This window comes from Panthera pardus, unplaced genomic scaffold (assembly GCF_024362965.1).
Source record: "Panthera pardus isolate Hobbes unplaced genomic scaffold, ASM2436296v1 HiC_scaffold_20, whole genome shotgun sequence".
Classification (NCBI taxonomy): Eukaryota; Metazoa; Chordata; class Mammalia; order Carnivora; family Felidae; genus Panthera; species Panthera pardus.
This window is the reverse complement of record NW_026526766.1, coordinates 6,523,431-6,546,762: the sequence shown is the minus strand read 5'-3', so window position 1 is coordinate 6,546,762 and position 23,332 is coordinate 6,523,431. Positions and strand designations below refer to the sequence as shown.

General features: G+C 35.0%; 1 protein-coding gene and 1 pseudogene across 4 annotated transcripts in view; both read left to right on the top strand.

The window, feature by feature from the left end:
• JAK2 (Janus kinase 2) overlaps positions 1–23,332 on the top strand; it is a 117,842-nt gene that overhangs the window by 74,847 nt on the left and 19,663 nt on the right. For all 4 annotated transcript variants that reach the window (XM_019463722.2, XM_019463724.2, XM_019463725.2 and 1 more), the window contains 12 exons: positions 94–213; positions 2,696–2,853; positions 4,628–4,739; positions 7,701–7,887; positions 8,524–8,651; positions 11,080–11,214; positions 12,536–12,623; positions 15,715–15,842; positions 16,589–16,727; positions 18,437–18,588; positions 18,740–18,890; positions 19,723–19,856. In XM_019463722.2, coding sequence (XP_019319267.1) covers positions 94–213; positions 2,696–2,853; positions 4,628–4,739; positions 7,701–7,887; positions 8,524–8,651; positions 11,080–11,214; positions 12,536–12,623; positions 15,715–15,842; positions 16,589–16,727; positions 18,437–18,588; positions 18,740–18,890; positions 19,723–19,856 — 1,632 coding nt within the window. The remainder of the gene's footprint in view (positions 1–93; positions 214–2,695; positions 2,854–4,627; positions 4,740–7,700; positions 7,888–8,523; positions 8,652–11,079; positions 11,215–12,535; positions 12,624–15,714; positions 15,843–16,588; positions 16,728–18,436; positions 18,589–18,739; positions 18,891–19,722; positions 19,857–23,332) is intronic.
• Positions 19,895–20,028, top strand: LOC128778755 (U2 spliceosomal RNA; annotated as a pseudogene).

Here is a 23,332-nt window from a genome sequence, read left to right as displayed (position 1 = left end):
AATTTGGAATGAACGTTATGTCCTTCATAGTCTTATTTTAAAATGGCTCCCTTAGTTCTGCCTGTTTTTAATTTCAAATGCTCTTAATTATAGGATTTACAGTTATATTGTGACTTTCCTGATATCATTGATGTGACTATTAAACAAGGAAACCAAGAAGGCTCAAATGAAAGTAGAATTGTAACTATCCATAAGCAAGATGGTAAAAATCTGGTGAGTTTGCTCTGTAGTTACATAATGATTACGTTTAACAGTTGTCAGAAATAAGTGCTTTAGAGTCCTGAAACCAGAGTTATTTTCTTGTAGGCATTCTGATGATAGTTTTAAATATAACTCTAAATGTAAACATCAGTTTAGCAAGTTTTTGGGTACAGCTAGCTTTTGTATCGCTACCAGCACAATCTTCCCAGAATGTCTTGAGCATTAATGTGTTTCTCACTCATTTTTATGATTGGCAAGTTAGCAGTTCCTCCACTCCCCTGCTGTGGGCTGTGTCAGTTCCCCGTTGTAATGCTCAGTCCTGACGACATTCCTTTTATCAGTAGGGATGTGCATAATGCCAGTCATGCTGCCTCATTAAAACAGTGCTTTCTGGGATTCCCATAACAAAACGTAAACCAGTCCCAGGTTAGCCCTACCTAAGCTGTAACACGTGATTGGTTCTAAAAGATGGTTCTTTCTCTTTATTTGGTCAGCTTCAGAAAACCCACTTATTTTGTTATTAAAAAAATTTTTTTACTGAAGTATAGTTGACACATAATGTTATTTAGCTTCAGATGTACAACATAATGATTTGATAATCCTGTACATCACACAGTGCTCAGCATGATAAGTGTCGTTAGAAAGCCTGCTTATTTTAACTGAAAGGGAGGAACTAAATTCCCTTATACTCTGCTCTTAAATTGCTTACCTGGTTCTGTCAGGGGATGCCTTCATTCTGTAAATGTGGTGTTTATAAAACAATAAGTATTTCTAGAAGAGTTTATTGATGCTAATATGAACATCCTGTAGTAACATAATGTACTTTATGGGATGGTATTTGGACTTGTTGGCTTTATTTTTGTTATTACTTTCTTAATGTTTATTAATATTTTTGAGAGAGAGAGAAAGTGAGCAGGGGAAGGCAGAGAGAGAGGGAGACACAGAATCGGAAGCAGGCTCCAGGCTCTGCACCATCCACACGGAGCCTGACGTGGGGCCCGAACCCATGAACCGTGAGATCGTGACCTGAGCCAAAGTCAGACGCCTGCCTGAGCCACCCAGGAGACCCTTTTTAAAAATTTTTGTTTTGTTTTGTCTTTAAAGTTTATTTTGAGAGAGGAAGAAGGAGAGAGAGACTCCCAAGCAGGCTCTGCACTGCTCGTGTGGAGCCTGACGTGGGTCTCAGACTCACGAACCGTGAGATCGTGACCTGAGCCAAAATCAGCTGTCGGTCACTTGATCTACTAAGCCACCCAGGTGCCCCGTCTTTTCTTTTTATCTTTAAAAGTGTGGTAAAATACACTTCACACAAAATTTAGCATCCTGTTCTAGGAGTTCCACTTCAGGGTGTGTATCCAAAGGAAACAAAGTCACTACCCTGAAGAGAGATCGGTACCCTCATGTTCATTGGAGATTCCTTGAATGTTATCAGGTTTTAAATATTTTACCAAACTGATGGATAAAAATTGCTGTCCTGTGCTATATTTAATTTGCTTAATTAGAACCTGAGATTGAGCAAGCTCTTACGTGTTTGTAAACCAGCTGTTTGTATGTCTTCTTCTGCAGATTGTCTTTTTATAACCTTTGACTAATTTTCTTTTCTGCTTTTAATTGATTTTGTACATTTTTTGGTTAAGTTTAATTTTAGGTACTATTTTATGTGTGGGTTGCTATTATAAATGGGTCTATTTTCTCATTACACAATCTGAGTACTTTTTATATCTGTGAAAGCTATTGACTTGTATATCCTATCTCCCAGTGAATTATCTTTGTGATGTAGTAGTTTAGTAGTTGTCTTCTTTTGGGTTTCCCAAGTACACAATCATATAATCTCCAAATAGAGATACTTCTAGTCTTATATTTCTTTCTATGGCCTAATTATGTTAACTAAATACAGTACAACACAGTATTAAGTATTGGGCTTTCTATCTTATTCCTGATTTTAGGCGAAGTTGCTTCTATTAAATAAGGCTTTTTCCATTGTAAGAGATGTTGCATTTTAGGCTGATTATATGCTCGCTTACGTATGTATGATACAATCATGGCATAGCTATATATGATTTTAGTTTATACTATATACATTTGAGTTTACAGCATGAATGTTTTAACCTTAGTAGTGTATACTTGGTATGTAAAAATAAATACTTATTATTTCTAATTAATACCAACTTTTATGTCAGACCAGATAGATTTCTAATTGAGATGACTGGCATATTTGTCTAATTGGGGTATTGGGAAATACAGCAGAATTATGGATAAAAGTGAACTAGAAAGATGTGATAAGCCCATATTTGAGGAGTGTAAAATCTCATACATAAGAATTTATAATCCATATTGGGTAATTGGGAGGCATAAAAGACATTTGAGCAATTTATAAGAAAATTAATTTAAGAGAATTCATCTAATGACATGGAGTGGAGAGAATTTTCAATATGTAACATGCAGTTGACCTTTTAAATGATACTTATTATTTCCTTTTCTTTTCTCTGCTTAGGAAATTGAACTAAGCTCATTAAGAGAAGCTTTATCCTTTGTGTCATTAATTGATGGCTATTACAGATTAACCGCGGATGCACATCATTACCTCTGTAAAGAAGTAGCACCTCCGATGGTGCTTGAAAATATACAAAGCAACTGTCATGGCCCAATTTTGTGAGTAATACAGACTTTAAAAGTAATTTTTTTAAAAAGTCAATTAGATACTGACAAAGAATTTTTTACAACGAAGTGATGATATACATAGGTTTAGGAGTTTAGGAACAAAATACTAACCTTAATTTCACAGAAGTAGGTTTTTCTTTTCCTTAACAAAAGTTGATTTGCAATCAGATTGTATAATAATTAGAATCATTTAGGATGTCACTTGCTTTCTGTATCGAAGCCTATAAGACTTAAATTGAGATTAAATTTAAATTTAATTAATTAATTAATTTAAGCCTATAAGGCTTAAATTGAGCCTGGTGTTTAGCTGCCTAGGTGTGTTTAAGTAACTCTTGAGTGTTAATTTTTTTTAAAAAAATCATCCAATTTATATTTCATTAATTTTGAAATACTGCAGAGGAACCACAGTGCAAAATTTAGTAATCATTATTTTTTGATAATCCAGCTCCTCTTACTGAAAACTTGTGTTCACAAGATGTGTTGTGATGTCCCTGTTTCGAAGATGAGTGAGTGGCGTGCAGTGCTTTGTGCAGGGATGAAAGTGACAGCGCTCTGTTTCTGTGCTGTTCAATACAGTAGTCGCTAGCTACTTGTGGCCAGTTAGCATTCACGACGTGGCTAGTGCAACTGAGGGACTGGGTTTTGAAACTGAATGTAGTTTTAATAACTTTGTACCTAAATAGTGCCCTGTGGCTGCTGGCTCCATATGGATCCACACAGGGACAGACCCTGACTGTAGTACTGGATAAAGCCAAGTGTCCCGCACGGCATCTGTTTAGCCCGAGTTTTAGTTATCGCTCAGCCTGTATGTGCTTTCGGATTGGTACCAGGCTTGAAAGACTTGTAAAGAAGAAAGAGTCTGGAAGTGTCTTGACCTTAACCTGCCCTTAATTAAATATTTGCAAAAAACGTATCCGGACTGATGTTTAAGACTTGTTTCTGTCTCTACCTCTAATCTGTTTAATAGTAAGTATGGTTGTTATGAAAAAGTTGCACTACTTGAACATTCTATAACTTACGTATTTAGTATTTAAAAACTCCTACCATTCATTCATTCATTCTTCATCCATCCATTCAAGCATTCTTTCATTTATTTATAGAACATTTGCTGGGTGCCTAATATGTGCCACTGGTTTGTGTATGAGAAATACAGTGATGAATGAAACAGATTTTTCCTGCTTTCATATAGATGACCTTTTAACTTTTCTTTCAAGATGTCCAGCTTCAATAAAACATATAGTAAAATTTGAAAATCAGTAATCTTTGTCACTTGCCATAGGTCTTCTATTATACTTTGGTATTAAATACTAAAATAAGGCATATAAATTTTTATACTAGTAATTGCGATGGTAGCAAAGACATAAGTGTTTTATGATATATTGTTTGCATAGTTAAATGAAGTTTTCTGGGAGTGAACATGGTTTTTAAAGAAACTAAATTTTTAATTATAAGACAGAAAATTCAAATGAACAAAATGTTCTTAGTGATTTTCTGTATCTTACTATACCTTTTATTTGTGTTTAAAACCCTTGAATTGATTTGAACTTATCGCAAAATAGCTTTGAAATAGTTAAAAATTGATTTGAACTTATCGCAAAAAGTACTGTAATACTTTTCCTTATAAGGTAATTGATAAGCATATAAAATAGAGGAGACTTATAAAAAGTCTGAGACTTTTAGATTTGACTTTTGATCTCTTAGATTACATTTTGGTCTTAGTGTCATGGGACTTGCTATGTTATTCAAATTACTTCTTTACCTTTAGAATGGATTTTGCCATCAGTAAACTGAAGAAAGCAGGTAATCAGACTGGACTCTATGTACTTCGATGCAGTCCTAAGGACTTTAATAAATATTTTCTGACTTTTGCTGTCGAGGTTAGTATTTCACAATAAATGGTAACTTTTTTTAAAAATTTCATTTCCCATCCCACTCCCCTCCTCTGGCAAAGGTAACGTCTTTATTTAGCCTGTATAATTTCCCCCTCATGTTTATCTACAATTTTTTCTTTTTTTTAATACTCAGAATGACAGCTCTGGATATGATAACTAGAATAATAATGCTTAGTTAAGCTCAGAGATTCTGTATCAATAAACAAGATGTGGGGGCGCCTGGGTGGCTCAGTCGGTTAAGCGTCCATTTCTTGATTTTCGCCTCAGGTCATGATCTCACGGTTGGTGAGATGGGCCCTGCGTCAGGCTCTGTGCTGGCAGTGAGGAGACTGCTTGGGGTTCTCTCTCTCTCTCTCTCTCTGATCTTCCCCAACTCATGCTCTCACTCTCTCTCTCAAAATAAATGAATAAACTTAAAAAAAATAAGATATAATTCCTAGGATTTATATAAAATTATTTATAATGTCTTTTCATTTGGTATTTATTTCTTTTTTTTAAACGTTTATTTATTTATTTTTGAGAGAGAGAGAGCACAAGTGAGAGAGGGGTAGAGAGAGAGGGAGACACAGAATCCAAAGCAGGCTCTAGGCTCTGAGCTGTCAGCACAGAGCTTGACGGGGGGGTTCAAACCCACGAACCACGAATCATGACCTGAGCCACCCAGTTGCCCCTGAAATTTATTTTATTTTTTGACATTTGGATGTTACTAGCGTGTCGAATTTGACCAAGTCTCTTCAAGTCTCTTTTTGCAAAAATGGAGATCTTTACCAAAGCACAGAACCAAATGAATCAGAAGCAAATTTTCCTTTTATGGTAATTGGTTATAGAATTAGAATGAAATAGGTCAATAACAAATAAACATAATTTGTTTAACTAGTGGTTTTCCAGTATTAAGAATAATGATCTACCATGTATATGTTTTAAGGATAAAACTACAATGAAACCACACTGTTAATACAGGCAATTTTGAATCTCATCTAACATTGTTTACTACCCCAAATATCTAAAAAGATACTCTTACTTATAAGGCAGTTTCATGGTATAAACCTTTTTTTTCTTTTTCCCTTTTTTTTGTTTTTTAATTAAAATTTTTTTTTCTTTTTTAAGATGAAATTTATTGTCAAATTGGTTTTCATACAACACGCAGTACTCATCCCAACAGGTGCCTTCCTCATGCCCATCACCCACTTTCCCCTCCCTCCCACTCCCCCATTAACCCTCCCTTTAAAAAAAAAATTTTTTTTTTTAATGTTTATTCATTTTTAAGAGACAGAGTGTGAGTGTGGTGGGGTGGGGGGCAGACAGAGAGAGAGAGAGAGAGAGAGAGACAGAATCTGAAGCAGGCTCCAGGCTTTGAGCCATAGCCTAGAGCCCAATGCGGGGCTCAGAGTCTCAAGCTGTGAGATCATGACCTGAGTGCAAGTCGGATGCTTAACCGACTGAGCCACTCAGGCGCCCCTCATAGTATAAATCTTGAGAAACTTTATAGCAGCTTCCAAAATTTTCTTACTTACAAAAGTATACAAAGTAATGTTTTGGTTATTCAATTATTTTAATTTTTATAAAATTCAGTCACTTTATATTTAGCATATAGAGTAGATTAATTGTCCATAAGTATATAAGGTGGGTTACTTGATAAGTTTAGCATTTAATATTACTAATAATCTATCCTAATTTCATTGTATCTTTTTACTGTAATATATAGCAGTCCAACATATTTAACCATCAATTCAAAATGTATTTTTTTTATGTTTACTTTATTTGCTCAACCTAATATGAGGGCTGTATACTAGAGAGTGTATGGCATAACCCTGCTTTAAGAAATGTATCTTTTGGGAAAACAAAAATAGGAAGATATACCAAAGAAGTACTAAATTGAGCATTGTAATTAGTCAGTATAGACAAACATAGACAATAACAAAAAAGGGTTGCAATTAAGGAAGAGCTTTTGGAGTAGGAAAGATTTGGGGTATTTTGTCAGTTTCATTTCATAAGTGGTTTTAAGGAGGTTGAATATGCTAATAAGTAGCTCAAAAAATAGGTGAATAAAGAAGTTCATAGTATAGCACATAAAACAAACACTGAAAAACTGAAAATATTAAAATCACCAGGAGAGTTAATTATGCAAATACAGTAGTGGTACAGTGAACGGGCAATCGTCTTTGCGTATGAAATGGGGTCAGGGTTGTTAGGGAGTACCTCACAGAAAAGATGATACTTGACCCTAGTGTTAAGAAATGTCTAGGGGCGCCTGAGTGGCTCAGTCAGTTAAGCGTCTGACTTCAGCTCAGGTCATGATCTCACGGTTCATGAGTTTGAGCCTCGCGTCCTGCTCTGGGCTGACAGGTCAGAGCCTGGAGCCTGTTTCAGACTCTGTGTCTCCCTCTGTCTGCCCGTCCGCTGCTTGCACTCTGTCTCTCGCATTGTCTCAAGAATAAAAATTAAATAAAAAAGAAGTGTCTAAAAGTCCATTGCTCAGAAGGAGAGGATGTATATTCATACGTAGAGAACAGCATGACATTTGCTTGAAATTTTTAAAGTCGCTTAATACAGCTAGAACAGGTTATATGTTGGCTCCGGTAGAAGGTGAGGTTGGAGGGAGAGGCTGAAGCCTGCTCTTGGAAGTCCTTATTTATAAGTTACTTTTAGATTTTGTCTTGTAAATGATGGGAAGTTTTTAAGGATGGTATTATAATTATCATTGCTTTCTTACTTGCTTTTTAAGAAAATCAACTGTTGAGCCATTATGTAAGGTTTGTATTATCATCAGATACCTTTTTGAGGAACCAGGCACTTCTCTCACCCTATACCAGTACTGTGTTAGGATTCACAGTTCATATGTCTAAATGTTCTGTTGGTTGTTTCTGTGATAACATTTTTGTCGCAATAATTACTTTGGCGACCATTGTGATTTTTCCCTCTGTCTTTGTAATTAAACTTATTTAGCGAGATAATGTCATCGAATATAAGCATTGTTTGATTACAAAAAATGAAAATGGAGAATACAACCTCAGCGGGACCAAGAAGAACTTCAGTAATCTTAAAGATCTTTTGAATTGCTACCAGATGGAAACTGTTCGCTCCGACAGTATAATTTTCCAGTTTACTAAATGCTGCCCCCCAAAGTTGAAAGGTAAAATAATTTTCTAGTTAGTATTAAAATACTGGTCATGGATTGTGTATATGGTAAAAGGCATCTTCAGTGTATCGATTACAAAAGAAATATGAGAGAAGCAGCTCCAAACACAAATTAATTTTGTCTTGTTCTCTTGTATAAGGATCCTCAGATAGGATTATTGAGTTTAAGTCTATATGTCACTTGAAGTTCCATAATGCTGAAATGACATTTAAGAAATGACAATCACTTGGTATAAAATCACTTACTGAAAGACTCCTCTGCCAAATCTCGTATGTTGTTCTAAGTAAAAACTTTCATACTCTTTTAGAATTTTAATTTCTATACTTTTAAAATAACGATAGTAAGATTATAAATCCCTTGAAATAAGAGGTTTATTAAAAATTGTTATTAAAATTCCTGAAAAATTATGTTAATTAAGGAAATCATTACAGTTTTGAATGTTTGAAATAACTGGTTAAAATGCATCAAAGCCCAATGAATAAATTCCTAAAATAAATTTCTCTTTGTTGGAGAAATGAACAAGTTGTGTTTCTTATGTATAGAACACATTTTATTTTACCCCTTTGGAACAGTTTATATCCTCAGTGTGTTTGGTTATATATATTTTTTTCATTTTTTTTTTTTAAACAGATAAATCAAATCTTCTAGTCTTTAGAACCAATGGCGTTTCTGATGTACCAACATCACCAACATTACAGAGGCATAATAATGTGAACCAAATGGTGTTTCACAAAATCAGAAATGAAGATTTGATATTTGTAAGTCATTAGATGCTAATTATTGTCCTTTTTGTCCTTGTAAAACAGCGGTTTTCTTGATTTCCTATCCCACATTATATTCATGTGACATTTGGAACTATCCTATTATAACCTATATTATCAAAATTTTATCTCAGTTTAAATATTTTTATTTCTTGTGAAAATGTGATACCAAACTTGAGTTAGAAATGAGCAAGGGGCATCTGGGCATCAGTTATTTAAGTGTCCACTCCCCTCCCATCCTTTCATGCCCATTCATTTTTTGAGAGAGAGAGAGAGACAGACAGACAGAGACAGAGAGACAGAGTGCAAGCAAGAGAGGGGCAGTTGAGAGATGGAGACACAGAATCTGAAGCAGGCTCTAGGCTTCGAGCCATCAGCACAGAGCCCACACGGAGCTTGAACCCATGAACTGTGAGACCATGACCTGAGCCAAAGTTGGATACCCAACTGACTGAGCCACCAGGCACTGCAAGTGTCCAGTTCTTGATTTTGGCTCAGGTCGTGATCCATGGGTACATGGGATTGAGCCCCACATCAGGCTCTGCACTGACAGCACAGAGCTGGCTTGAGATTCTCTCTCTTCCTCTCTCTCTCTCTCTCTCTCTCTCTCTCTGCCCCTCCCCTGCTATGCTCTCTCTCTCTAAAAATAAATGAACTTAAAAAAATTAAAAATATTTCTTTTTAAATCTTAAATTAAAACTTAAAAATCCTCTTCTACAAAAGACCTATGTCTTAATTCTTAAGTTCTCAAGAAAGTAAGGGAAATGCATGGAGTTAAAAATAAAGAAGGAACTGAAAACAAAGTGTGCATAAGAGCTGATGTTTGGGCTGCAGGATGATGTTGGGGGTTGGGATTTGTTTCATTAAACAAGGGAATTAAGATCACAAGCAACACGAAGAAGGCACAAGCCTTATAAGGCCTCCACAAGACCAGGAGTTAAAAGTGAGACCATCTCAGAATAAAACCAGGACCCTCAAATAAATACATCCCCAGTAAAACAACATGGATTATGAAAAATTCATCCACTAGGAAAAGAAGAGGAAAAGGAGTGTTGTCTGCTTTTGTTGGGTTCTTAGAGAAAAAAAGTCTCTCCTGAGAATTTGTAACTATAAGCTTTCCAGTTTCGATTTCTTTATACCATCTGCATAGTCTGAGAAACCCTAAGCCAATACATTAAAATAAAAGTGTTACCCTGTGATGGCTTGGAAGAAGCAAATACAAAATCTTTTTGGAAGAACATACTCTTACCCTAGGCCACCCAGAATCCCCACAAAGAAAATAAACATGAGCTTTTAATCAAAAATTGTAAAAGATTCAAGGAAATAATTCAGAATTAGGCAAGAGTCAGCAGACCAACATACATCTACATTAGACCTTTTAAGAACTTCATATAACAGACTTTTCAGATTGAGGTTATAAAATATATATGTATGTTTAAAGACACAAATGGGGTGGAAAACATGGGGAAAAAACCAGGACATTATCAAAAAGACCAGAACAATTTGGAGAAAGGAAAATATAGAAGTGAAAAATATGCTCATTGACGTTAAAACAAAATAAGGAGCAGATTATCCATTGTTGAAGGGAGAATTAGTGAATTGCAAAATCTGAAAAATTTTCAGGTGCAGCAGATAGGGAGAAAGAAATGGAAATTATGAAAGAGATTAAGGGACACAGAGAGTGGAATGAGGAAGAATAACTGATGTCTGAGTTCCGTAAGGATACAATAGATGGAATTATACAGAATTATAAAGACTTGAATCTTCCTGTAAATAACAGCAAGCAGAGACTTGCTACGTGACCTAACATTACAAAACTAGTAACAGGAGAGCTTCAGTTTGAACACCGACAGCCCAACTTCAGGGTGCAGTCTTTCAACAACTGTTTTGTAAGGATAAGCAAGAAACACTAGTGATAGCAGTAATAACTAACGCTTATCTAGTCCATGTGGTATGGACTGTACTAAGTGCTTTCATGTATTTATTAATTTATTGTTCATAACAAGAATATGCAAAATTGATTATCCCCATTCCTGAGATAAGGAAACCAGGATACCTGCAGCACAGAGACCAAATAGCCGCAAAAGGTCATACAACTGGGAGTTCCACACTCTGCCTCCACAGATCAGGCTGTACTGCCTTTCACTATTATGAAAGGCAAACAAGAATATTCGTATGTAAATAAATGTAGGTAAACAATGACACTATGAAAAAGTGATAGTTATAACTAATTCAGGGGGTTTAAGAACATGGTGGAACCAAAATGCACTTTATTCATTAATCCCTATGTTCTGTCTTTTATTACAAAGTACAGTTAATATTTGCTTATGGATTTTTAAAAACCCTTTGTCATTAAACATATTTCCTAATTCCTGTATTTTCTTCATCTTTGCTGATTCTTATTTTTCCTTTTTTTCTTTTAAAGAATGAAAGCCTTGGGCAAGGCACTTTTACAAAAATTTTTAAAGGTGTAAGAAGAGAAGTAGGAGACTATGGTCAACTGCATGAAACAGAAGTTCTTTTAAAAGTTCTGGATAAAGCACACAGAAACTATTCAGAGGTGTGTATATTCTTTGTATAGCTCATGTAGTTCATGACATTTAAACATATGCAATCATATGGACACAGCACATTCATGCATGCAGCTTTTCAAAACTGTAATTTTTAAAAGTATACATATCAAGGACCTTTCTGAGGATGCTTTCTGAGGGTGGGGGTGTAGAGAATTATAGGATTTTTTAAATAATAACTTATTTCGGGGCACCTGGGTGGCTCAGTCGGTTAAGCGTCGGACTTCGGCTCAGGTCATGATCTCACAGTCCGTGAGTTCAAGCCCCGCGTCGGGCTCTGTGCTGACAGCTCAGAGCCTGGAGCCTGCTTCACATCCTGTGTCTCCCTCTCTCTCTGCCCCTTCCCTGCTCATGCTCTGTCTCTGTCTCAAAAATAAATAAACATTAAAAAAAATTAAAAAAAATAATAACTTATTTCTAAACTAATTACTCATAATATTGTATTATGGGTATTACTACATTTCTGCATATATTAAGCCAGTGGCTTTCAAACTTGGTTCTCCAGAGCTTTATGGGTTTCTACAGATTTCTTCCATGGTTTAATCTATTTTTTAAAAAATTTTTGAAAGGCACTGTCCTAAAGAATGCTTCAGGTGAAATGCGGATGCCTCTGGGCATGATCTGGAGATGCTAGCCAGCAGAAACCTGCTTGTCAGTTGTCAGGGTCCTTTACATAGCAAAGCATCACCAAACATGACATAATAAACATTTGTGGTGAGTAACATGTCTTAAATGATGTTAGCGGAAGGTGACGTGAAGCATACAAGTGAAAGTTTTTCTAACCCAGGATACCACAGTGTTGGTGGTTGTGATCCTTCACAACTGTATCCAGAAGGTCTAGTCAGAGGTTAGTTGAGTTAGAGTGATATTAATAACATGCCTGACATAGTTGTCATGATATTTTATCTGCACAGTGATCAGTCTTAATTCTTTGAGAAGTTTTTTGAAGCTCTCGTCCATTTACTTGGTGTCTGGCGTCTGCCTCTGTTCTCTCCTCCAGGTGCTGTGGGTCTAAGGCTGCTGATCTTGTATCATTCATATTGCCCTGTGCCACTATTGCTCTCTCTCGCTGATATTTTCTTATTCCAGGCTTTCTCAGGGGCTTTCTCTGAATGAACTCTAGCATCGAGGTTGATAGAAGTGTCAAGTCCATCTAAGGGAACCACAGCGCATTAGCCTTGTCTGTGTCCTGAGAATAAGGAAAAAGTTCATTTCTCTTATGACAGACGGGATCTCTCTGACCTATGAACATTTTTAGACACAAACAATAATTCTTTTGTATTTTTTGTATGTTTTTTTTCTTTTCCTTAGTCTTTCTTTGAAGCAGCAAGCATGATGAGCCAGCTTTCTCACAAGCACCTGGTTTTAAATTATGGAGTATGTGTCTGTGGAGAGGAAAGTAAGTAAAACTACGGGCTTCCTTATGTTCATATCATGCCTTTCTCAGAGCATCTATTGTGTATATAGAAAATTCAATTTCAGGATCATAATTAAGTATCAGTATAAACCATGTTGAAAGGAATTAAATATTGTTGAAACCAAAAACATCGTAAACTGTTCAGCAATGTCTTCTAAAAAAGGAAATGAATGAGTGAAATTAAAATGCAGAAAACAGTTAATATGCCTTATGTCAAAATGTCCAAACAGCAGAGTCTTCGAGTAAACATGTCTTATAATCTTTTCTGTTAACCATACCAATACAGATTGTGGCTGGTTCAATATGTCATTGGAATAACTGGCCATTTTAGCACAAATTTATTTGGAATTACATAAAAAACATAAACTATAGGTTGAATTTGTAGTGGAACTGACTGAAATGATTGGATGTTGATATTTGATATATTCTATGGCTAAATTTAGACTGTTCATAAAAACCAAGTTTACATTCAGAAAATTACATAATTCTCTATTTTCTATTAGTAATGTGGAGTAAATATGCATCCATGCTTATATAACATGTCTTCATATTTTTGAAAATCGATCGTCTTTTCAAAGACAGTGATTTTCAAATCTGTTCTGTGGAGGTATTTAGGTACCTCAGGGGGTTGATGAAGTGAGAGTAAACCTAAATGCAATAATGAGACTACTGCTCACTTATCCCTGACTAGAGTGGTTCTGAATTTCTCTCTTTTTTTAATGATGTTTCTCATAATTTTTCATTAAGGGGGATGAAAGAATACATTTCTTTAAAAAGTCGGACAACAGTGTTTCAGAGCATGTAATTCCAGTTCTTATGCTTGCTTGTATATTTCACTGATCCTGTGAAACACTTTTTTCACATTTAAAAATACCTGAAATTGGGATGTGTGATATAATCAATGATAAGTCATTATTTAATTGGCAATTTTTTTCTTTTACGACACAGAAAACAATGGAACTTATGACAGTCAGTTGGTATCTGTGAAACATAGTAGGTTTTTAGTGCCACATAAAATAGTTTCATTAAGCTTTGTTCATTGTAACTCTTAGATATTTATTCTTTTTTTTCATTTCCTTCTCTTTTTGACACTTGCTGTGACATAAATTTACCTGTGGTCAGTTCTTAATTATCAGTATATGGATTGTGTTTTCTAAATTAACTATGGGTAGCAAAACAGTCATTAAATTTGTCTTAGTTACCCAGCAAGGTCCAAAACTGATGTATACCAAGTGAGAACTAAGTAATTGTAATATTAGATCAGGCAGAATCACAATTTGAGGTAAGACCTACAGTACGCATTTTAAAACAAATAATGTGAAGCATAGACCTGTATGTAGCATAGGCCCCGAATTGCTCACTAGGCCATGAGCTAACATGGATTACAGTGTGAAAGTCTGTCAGAATTTCTTTAAAGATATGTATCACGATGCCATGTTGAAATTTTTTGCTTGAATTTTTTTGGTTTTTATTTTATCTTAATTTTCCTTTTTTATGATTAAAAAGATGAAGTCCTTTTTTTCTCATTTATAGAACTTACTGTTTATGCTTAAGAAACAATAAAATAATCTCAATAAATTTATATTTGAAATTGAGAACCTGAGCTTATTATATTACAAATTAGTACTAGATGACTGTAAATAAATCCTAAACCCAGTTTAATTATTAAATAACATGTCTTAATGTAGAAATAGTCTTGGCTTTGGGGAACTTGGTCAATACTGACAGGGCTGGAAATTTTTATATGTCTTAAAGGCAGTCAGGAGTTTTTTAGAAGCAAACCCTTGTTTTTCTGGCAAAATATATCATAATACTATTTTAAAAATATACTTTTAAAGATAAAGCCATGCAAAACAAATTTTTGCTTTTTTGCAGCATAAATTAAAAGGATGAATGGAGTTCAAACTCACATTCTCCTTAATGCCTGTAATAGAATAGACATTGCTATAAATTTTTATGTGTAGAAGAAGAATTTCAGGAAGTTTTGATGTCTAAATACAGTAGTCCCTTCTTATCTGCAGGATATTGTTCCAAGACCCCCAGTGGATGCCTGAAACTGAGGACAGTAGCCAACCCTATATACACTATGTTTTTTTCGTATACATACATGCATATAATAAAGTTTAATTTATAAATTAGGCACAGTAAGAGATAACAATAATAACAGAACAGTAATAACAATATACTGTAATAAAGGTTTATGTGAATGTGATTTCTCATATTTTATACTAACCCTTCTTCTTGTGATGATGTGAGATGATGAAATATGTATATGATGAGATGGAACGAGGTGAGTGACGTAGGCATTGTGACATAGCATTAGGCTACTGCCTTCTGACAGAAAGTCGGAAGGAGGATCATCTGCTTCTGAACCTGTTGACCATGGGTGCTGCAGCTGTGGAAAGCAAAACCACAGATAAGCTGGGGACACTGGGGCACTTCGGTGGCTCAGTAGGTTAAGCGTCTGACTCTTGGCTTCAGCTCAGGTTATGATCTCACGGTTTCTTAAGTTCAGCCCCACGTGAGGCTCTGGACTGGCAGCCCGGAGCTTACTTGGAGTGTTCTCTCTCTCTCTCTCTCTCTCTCTCTCTCTCTCTCTCTCTCTCTGTCTCTCACTCCCTCTCACACTGGCACTATCTCAGAATAAATAAATAAACTTAAAAAAAAAAAAAAAACTGGGGATGCTACTGTAGTATCAGGCAAGAGAAGTTAACTCTGAGAAACTTTCATTTGTTTAAAAAAAGCAGCCATAATTCAGTACTAATACATGGAGGTATGCTGGAGTAGTTACATATGTATATTAACATTATAAGAAAAGTACATAACATATATATTATAAATTATATGTATACGTAATTGTTTAGATACCTATGTCTTGCTTTTGTGAATAAACTAAAACCCAAAAATACAATGGTATATCGTTAAGTTTTCTTTAAATTAGTAGATTTTGCATAATTTAATCTCTTTACCTATAATACTCATATATTATAAATATATTTTATGAAATTTTAAAATTACATGTATTTTTATTGTATTTGTACTTGAGCCTTATTGTTTGTATATTTTAATGCAGATATTCTGGTTCAGGAGTTTGTAAAATTTGGATCATTAGATACATACCTGAAAAAGAATAAAAATTCTATAAGTATATTATGGAAACTTGAAGTGGCTAAACAGTTGGCATGGGCCATGCATTTTCTAGTAAGTAATAAGTGTAATTTTTTATCAAAAACATTCTGTCTTCCGAAGCAATGTAGAAAGGATCTTGACCCAGGAATAAGAAAGAAATCTGTGAATGAACGTTGAGTCATTTAAAAGAATCTATTAGTTGGTGAAAGAGATTATTTTAGGCATATATTTATTTATGTAAAATCATTTCTGAAAGAGTTTTGTCATCCTATCTCTTAAAAGCGCTGGTAGACAATCTGTAGTTTGTGTCAGTTGGGTTTAGAGAATTTAATAAAAAATTACGCAGAAACACGTTCTGCCAGCTACGGATAGCAGAAAATCCCTGCAGAAAATACCTTGTTATAGGTCTGCGGACAACCGGCCCTTATGTGTGGTGAGAAAGCAGCACTGCCAGAGGAGCAGAATACCAGAGGGGCCGCCGGTGATCGGGCCCCTCAGAGTGCACCCGTGTCCTGCCGCTGAACAGGAACAGTACTCATTACTGTTTAAAATCGCAGCTTTGGCAAATGAAGTGGAACTGAGTAATTTTAAGATCTTTGTTTCATCATGGGTGCAGATTGGTGTGTCATTTGAAAAGTAAAACAAAAAGCACAGTGCTGCCGTAAAACTTTCTTTTATGTCAAAGCACGCTTCCAAATTAATGTTTATTAGTTAATACTGCCCTATTTTGTTCGTTTAAATCCATTTTGGGACTTTGGATATACTAAGTGTTCAAATATTTGTGGATTGATATTTGAATGTGCATTTAACTTTGACAGGAAGAAAAAGCCCTTATTCATGGGAATGTGTGTGCCAAAAATATTCTGCTTATCAGAGAAGAAGACAGAAAGACAGGAAATCCTCCTTTCATCAAACTTAGTGATCCTGGCATTAGTATTACAGTTTTGCCAAAGGACAGTAAGTTCGACAGGAATCTCATTTAACTTTTTTTTCTTTTTGATTTTTTTTGTTTGAGTATAGCTGACACACAATGTTACATTAGATTCAGGTGAACGACATAGTGATTCCACGTCTCTATTTGGACAGTGGTACAAAAAGCATGTTGTTAATTTTTTTCTCAAACTCTTTTATTGACATGTTCTTGATTAATAATAAAATTCAACTACCATTTTTAGCAATCCAAATTAAGTTATAGTTACATCCCAGTCTCCATTTTTCCTTTCTTATATGCATGTTATCATGGACTGTAAAATGATTTTTTAAACAGTTTTAATCCCTGCTTGTATGGAAGTTCAGATTTTATCCATTTTTTAATGTGAAATTTTCTGATATATTCTTTGAGACACAAATAAATTATCTAAATTTTTCTTTCCTTCAGTCACTAAATAAAATTTTGAGAAGACCTATTACCTACTTTGAGATCTTATTTAGTTTAATTATTCAGCTAATTCTGACTTTTTAAAACTTGAAAAAAAAATCTTTTGTGTTTGTTAGCTTTCTATTTTAACAAAGTAAAAATTTCAGTCACATGGTTGAAAGGAGTTTTCTTGGTACAAATAATGTTGTAACTGTATTTCATTATCTTAGCTAGTTTCTCTAATTGAATGTACTAGATGTAGACTGTCAATTGATCAACATTTGTGCCTTGATGTATCCTATTTGAGCCAACAGTATTGAAACTTGATAGCTTCTCTGACAGTAAAGACAGACAATAAGGCGGAAAATGTTATAGGATCTTAGAACCTATATTAAGGGAAATTTCATTCTTTGGAATGGAAATTAAGGAGAAAATTTCTTCATACGGTGAAAGAGAAAGGAACCTGTATTCTTTAATCTCTTCATTAGCAAAAATATTCATATTGCTTTACCAAAATATACTGAAAGATGCAGCAGATTATCCTTCATTCTTCTATATCATTTTATTTACTTTTCTATTTATCCATACCAGATTACCAGAAGGTGGATTTAAAAGTGCTGTCTCCTTCCTTGGATGACGGTTTTCTGATGAGGTCAAAAAAGACCCTAGCACCTTTACTTGTGAAATTCCATGATCTTAGCAGAGACTACCTGTATCAATTCCGTATTCAGAATATCTTGGGATAATTAAGTAATTCATCTGTCTGTTGGTCCTTGTATTTTCGTGTACAAGTTGGAATTGCCACTGCTCCTGAATCATTAGCTCAGAATGATGTTAACGTTACCTTTACTATTTACGCATTGTAAAGAAATACAAAAATCAAAAGGCAATTTAGGACAAGTGTTACGGGAAAAAAATTTTATCGAATGCACAACTCCTAGGAAGGGTAGAGAGAGTTAGACACGAGTTGAAACACTATGGCTCAATGAAAGGAAGTTTAGTTGATCCACAGTTTGTTGTCTAAGATTCTAATTCTCTCCATGCTGCTAACAAATTTTGTGACTTTAGGCAAATTATTCAGTTTTTATGGGTCTCAGTGTTGTCATTGTTAAAGCTGAGATAATGAATTAGATGCCCTCAAAGGTCCCTTGTGGCTCGTAAATGTGTACATTTGCTTGTGTGGTGCACACAACTCACAGCCACGCAAAAAAGACCAGATTATCCAAATCAGTTTGAAATTATTTGCATATTAAAGAATCATTTACTTGTGGGAACTATTTAACCATACTTCATTGCTATCATTTCAAAGTTCTTCAGGAGAGAATACCATGGGTACCACCTGAATGCATTGAAAATCCTAAAAATCTAAACTTGGCAACAGACAAATGGAGTTTTGGTACCACTTTGTGGGAAATCTGCAGTGGAGGAGACAAGCCTCTGAGTGCTTTGGATTCTCAAAGAGTGAGTTTATATCCACTGTGAAGTTGGACTTACTTTGTGACCCTTGATTTTCTTTCCTATGATTTGATACTTTTTAGCCTATCTTATGTTTAAAAAAAAAAAAGCTTGATTATCACATTATACAATTTCTCATCTGGTTCTTTCATTATAGAAGCTCCAGTTTTATGAAGATAGGCACCAGCTTCCTGCACCAAAGTGGACAGAATTAGCAAATCTTATTAATAATTGTATGGATTATGAACCAGATTTTAGACCTTCTTTCAGAGCCATCATACGAGACCTTAATAGTTTGTTTACTCCAGGTATGTATTGATGGAATAGTCTTACTGCTTTTCCGGGTCCCCTTTCTATCTTCATAGTTTTTAACAAATCTTTACTAATTTTGTAATCCCTTACAAGAAGTTCCTCGATATCTTTTTTTTTTTTTTTTGGTCTTAATTTTAATTCCAGTTAGTTAACATACAGTGTTATGTTAGTTTCAAGTGTACAATATAGTGAACATTGATGCCTTTTAGACTTAGTCTCTTATGTTCATATGACTTTTCCTACTTCGTACATATTCTAGTTTTCTTGATTCAGCAGTCTCTCCATTTTTAACAGAGGCCTCTTCAATAACCCAGTTTTACTTTACCAATTAATTAATGTATATTGTATAAGTTTATTTGGCTTATTTGACTTTTTAAAAGCAATTTTTCTTTTTTTTTTTTTTTAGCTATATTTTATAGTTGAGTGGTTTTCTAAACATGAAGTAGGTTTGTTTTTATTTGCCCGCTCCGCCTTTAAAATATGTAGCTAAATGTACATATATCTGACCCATAGGTATTTCCTGTTCCAGTACTACTTACCATTCTCACCGCAGAAGTCAAAATAATATAATCTTACTTAAAAATACTACTAAAACTGCCTGTTTTTAGCAAGTAATTTTCCTTTGCAAAAGTGTTTTTTGAAAGCCTGTTAGGTTATGGGTAATAAAGACTTTGTTAATATAGTTTAAACTATTAGAGTTGTCCTGTATTAATTTGTATTTAGTGTTTCTAGATCGTTCTGATTATTTTGGTTAGCTTGTATACATACCTTTTAACCCAGACGATGTAATCTGCCAGCCCACAGTACTCATGTACTTTCTCTTTCCAGATTACGAGCTATTAACAGAAAATGACATGTTGCCAAATAGGATAGGCACCCTCGGGTTTTCTGGAGCTTTTGAAGACCGAGACCCGACACAGTTTGAAGAGAGACACTTGAAATTTCTACAGCAGCTTGGCAAGGTGAGGTGTCAGAGTTTTTTTACATAGCTAACGTATGTATCGCTTCTCGGCCTTTTGGCTAAGATCAAGTGTAAAGGGTTAACGTATAATCATAGAACATTTTATTCAGAAAATAAAGGCTTTAAAGATTCTCTAATTTTCACTTTCTGCAAAATTTTAGGAAGTATCTATAGAAAAAAGGCTTAGTCATCACATGTTGGAGAAACGCCGTGTTCAATAAATAGCTCCTTTTACTGAAGAACCTCTCAGAACTTTACATGTAGTGTGCATTGAACATCTTTAAGAGGATGATAATTAGTATTTCCCCTATTGATTTGACCGTGGGAGTCTTTCTTGGTAGAGGCACTTCAGTTATGCAGTAGAGAAAGGAATAACTAAGTAAGCCTTTCTACCTATCTCCTTTTCTAGTCGTATCAGGAAGAAATAATCTGTCTGACTGGACCGTGTTCGTTAGCAAGACAGTCTTCTATCTGCTAAAAGTCACACAGTCATACATAGCCTACATATTTTAAGTAAGACCAGGAAAAGCTTAGTTCTTTACAGGTCCAATTAAAGTGGTAAGCTCTCTTTCTTCCCCTAAGCTTGTTAGTGTAGAGTTCTGTACCATGTGGCTTACAAATTGGAAATAGAAGATGTGGGTATTTGGGGTGTATTAGTTATCTGTTTCTGTGTGACAGATTACCCTAAAACTAACAGAGGAAAACAACAAACATTTATTTTCACCCTAGTTTAGGAATTAGAAATTTGGGAGCGACTGGGTGGTTCCAGCTCCCGGTCTCTCCCAAGACTGCAATCAAGTTGTCACCCAGGCCTTGCATTCTCATCTGAAGGCTTGACAAGGGCACGATCTACTTCCAGGCTCGCTCACATGGTTATTGACAGGCTCAGAATATCTGCCTCCAAGCTCACTTATGTGAGCCTTTCTGCAGGGCTGCCTCACAGCATGGCAGCTGAGAGCAGACACCCAAGGTGGAAGTCATGGTCTTTTTATAACCTAATCTCAGGGATGGCATCTCATCACTTTTGCCGTATTCTGTTCATTTTAAACGAGTTGACAAATTCCGCCTACAGTCAAGGGCAAGGGATTGTAGAAGAGCATGAATGTCATAGGTGGAGAACATTGGAAGAGAACTTAAAGGCTGCCAACCGCACTGGGCATCTTGGCCACACCTCTGTGTTGACAGCATCGATTTCTTGGTAGTATGCAGTGTGTCCAAACTTAATAAACCTTTCGTCATCCACTCCTCCAATTCCCCACTCCTAAAATTTATCTGTGGACAGTTCAGAAAGCGTTGTCCAGAAGAGTTTGGGAAACGGTGCTTTAGACTTAGTTAACCTCTTCATTTCACAGTGAGAAAAATTAAGGTCCAAAGAAGTTAAGTAACTTGTCTGTGGTCAAACAACTACGTAGTAGTTGTGAGATCAGAACCTTTCCTTATTTCTATTTACATGTTATTTCTGCTATCTCACGCATATATTTGATTTTGTTTGAGTATGCTTCAGTTTTATTGTCGTCTTCTATTTTGTCTTTTTGGGGCAAATCATATACTGTGAAGACATAAAGAAAATAATTATTTTATTCTCACCAGGGATTACATTGGAAACAATAAATTGCTTATGGAAAAGGCAGAAAGTATTGTAATATGACTTACATATTTATTACTTACATGTTTGTGGTTGAGTACATCTTGATTTATTGTTAGTTATATGCAAATATTTTCATGACCAGACGTATTAGTCATTAGATTAGTAACATGGTCACTAGTCACAAAATCATGAAAACCTTGAAATTATTTTTTCTCTGTTGTTCTGAACAAGCCACTTAATTTCTTTCATCCATAGATCCCAGCTTTTAATGTGAATTATTTTATCTCCCAGAGATTGTTTTTTGGTAGACTGTACAGAAAGTTTTGGAAAATAAAATGCAACTTACTTGAAGTAAAGGGAACAATGTGTAGTGAAATTTTATTATCTTCAGTTGATGTGGGTATTTTTAATAAGCTTCTTAATACTTATACTTCTGTATTTTCCCAGGTGTCAATATGAACGTGAATATACGAACATTTGTATGATAATAAGGGCATTTTCTAGGAAAACAATGTTTCAAATTCCAAAATCCACTGTAGATTCCTTCACTTTAGGAGTCAGAAATTTTTAAGCCAGTGCATGAAAATCTAAAGGGTAATCTAGGAACCAGACATCATTGGGAGGGTCTGCGTTACTTCTAGTTGTTAGTTTTTTTCCTGAAATGATGTGGGTTTTTTTTTTTTTAATGTTTATTTTTATTTTTGAGAGAGAGAGAGAGAGAGGGAGAGAGAGAGAGAATGAATCTGAAGCAGGCTCCAGGCTCTGAGCCGTCAGCACAGAGCCCGACACGGGGCTTGAACTCACAAACTGGGAGATTATGACCTGCCCTGAAGTCGGACACTTAACCTACTGAGCCACCCTGGTGCCCCTCATGTGGCTTTAATATACAAATATTTGAGTTCTTACTAAGTTCCAGGTGCCCGACTGGTCACTATGGATATAGGATGTAGCCATTGTCTTGGTAGTTTATAGCTTAGCTGGAGGAGGTGGATTGCAACTAACAGTGTGATAAGTACATTCACTATTTAAATTAAATTTCATACTGATCACAACTTCTAAAATTTTCATAATGTGTGAATTGGTACAAGTGTCAACATTGTAATTCATGTATATTTATGAACTATTCAAATATTACTTGAGATATCACATAGTTTTCTAATTAAAGATTGCTTTTTCATGTAAAATTCTATTAATATGGCCCTTACATAATTTTGGTTATTAGTTGTAAGAATTTTTAAAAAATAGGATACAACACTATGTTGTTATTCAGTACTTGATTGGCATTTGTTTAAAATTACCCAGAAAAGTGGTGCCTGGGTGGCTCAGTCAGTTCAACAGCTGACTTCGGCTCAGGTCATGATCTCGTGGTTCGTGGCTTCGAGCCCCATGTCAGGCTCTGTGCTGACAGCCCAGGGCCTGGAGCCTGCTTCAGATTCTGTGTCTCCCTTTCTCTCTTCCCCTCCCCAACTCGTGCTCGCGCTCTCTCTCTCTCTCTCTCTCTCTCTCTCTCAAAAATAAACATTAAAAAAATAAAATAAAATAAAATTACCCAATAAATATTTCTAAGTCAAACAGTTCTGCAGTGAATTGTAGTATACTTACCTATACAAGAATATTATAAAATTATTTTCAGGAATATTATCTGACATTATTGGGGTATGTTTTGTTTTTTATACAATTCCTTATTATTCATAATTACCCTAAAGTCTCATTAATTTAAGCATAATTCATTCAATATTTGCATTAATTCAAATTCAGCTAGATTTAAGTATGTATGTAAATTATGTTATTAAAATGTACTTTTATAAAAGAACACTTAGGCCTATAAATGTGATGCATCTACATATATTCATAGATGGGAGTTACTTAAAAAAAGTTTAAGTTAATAT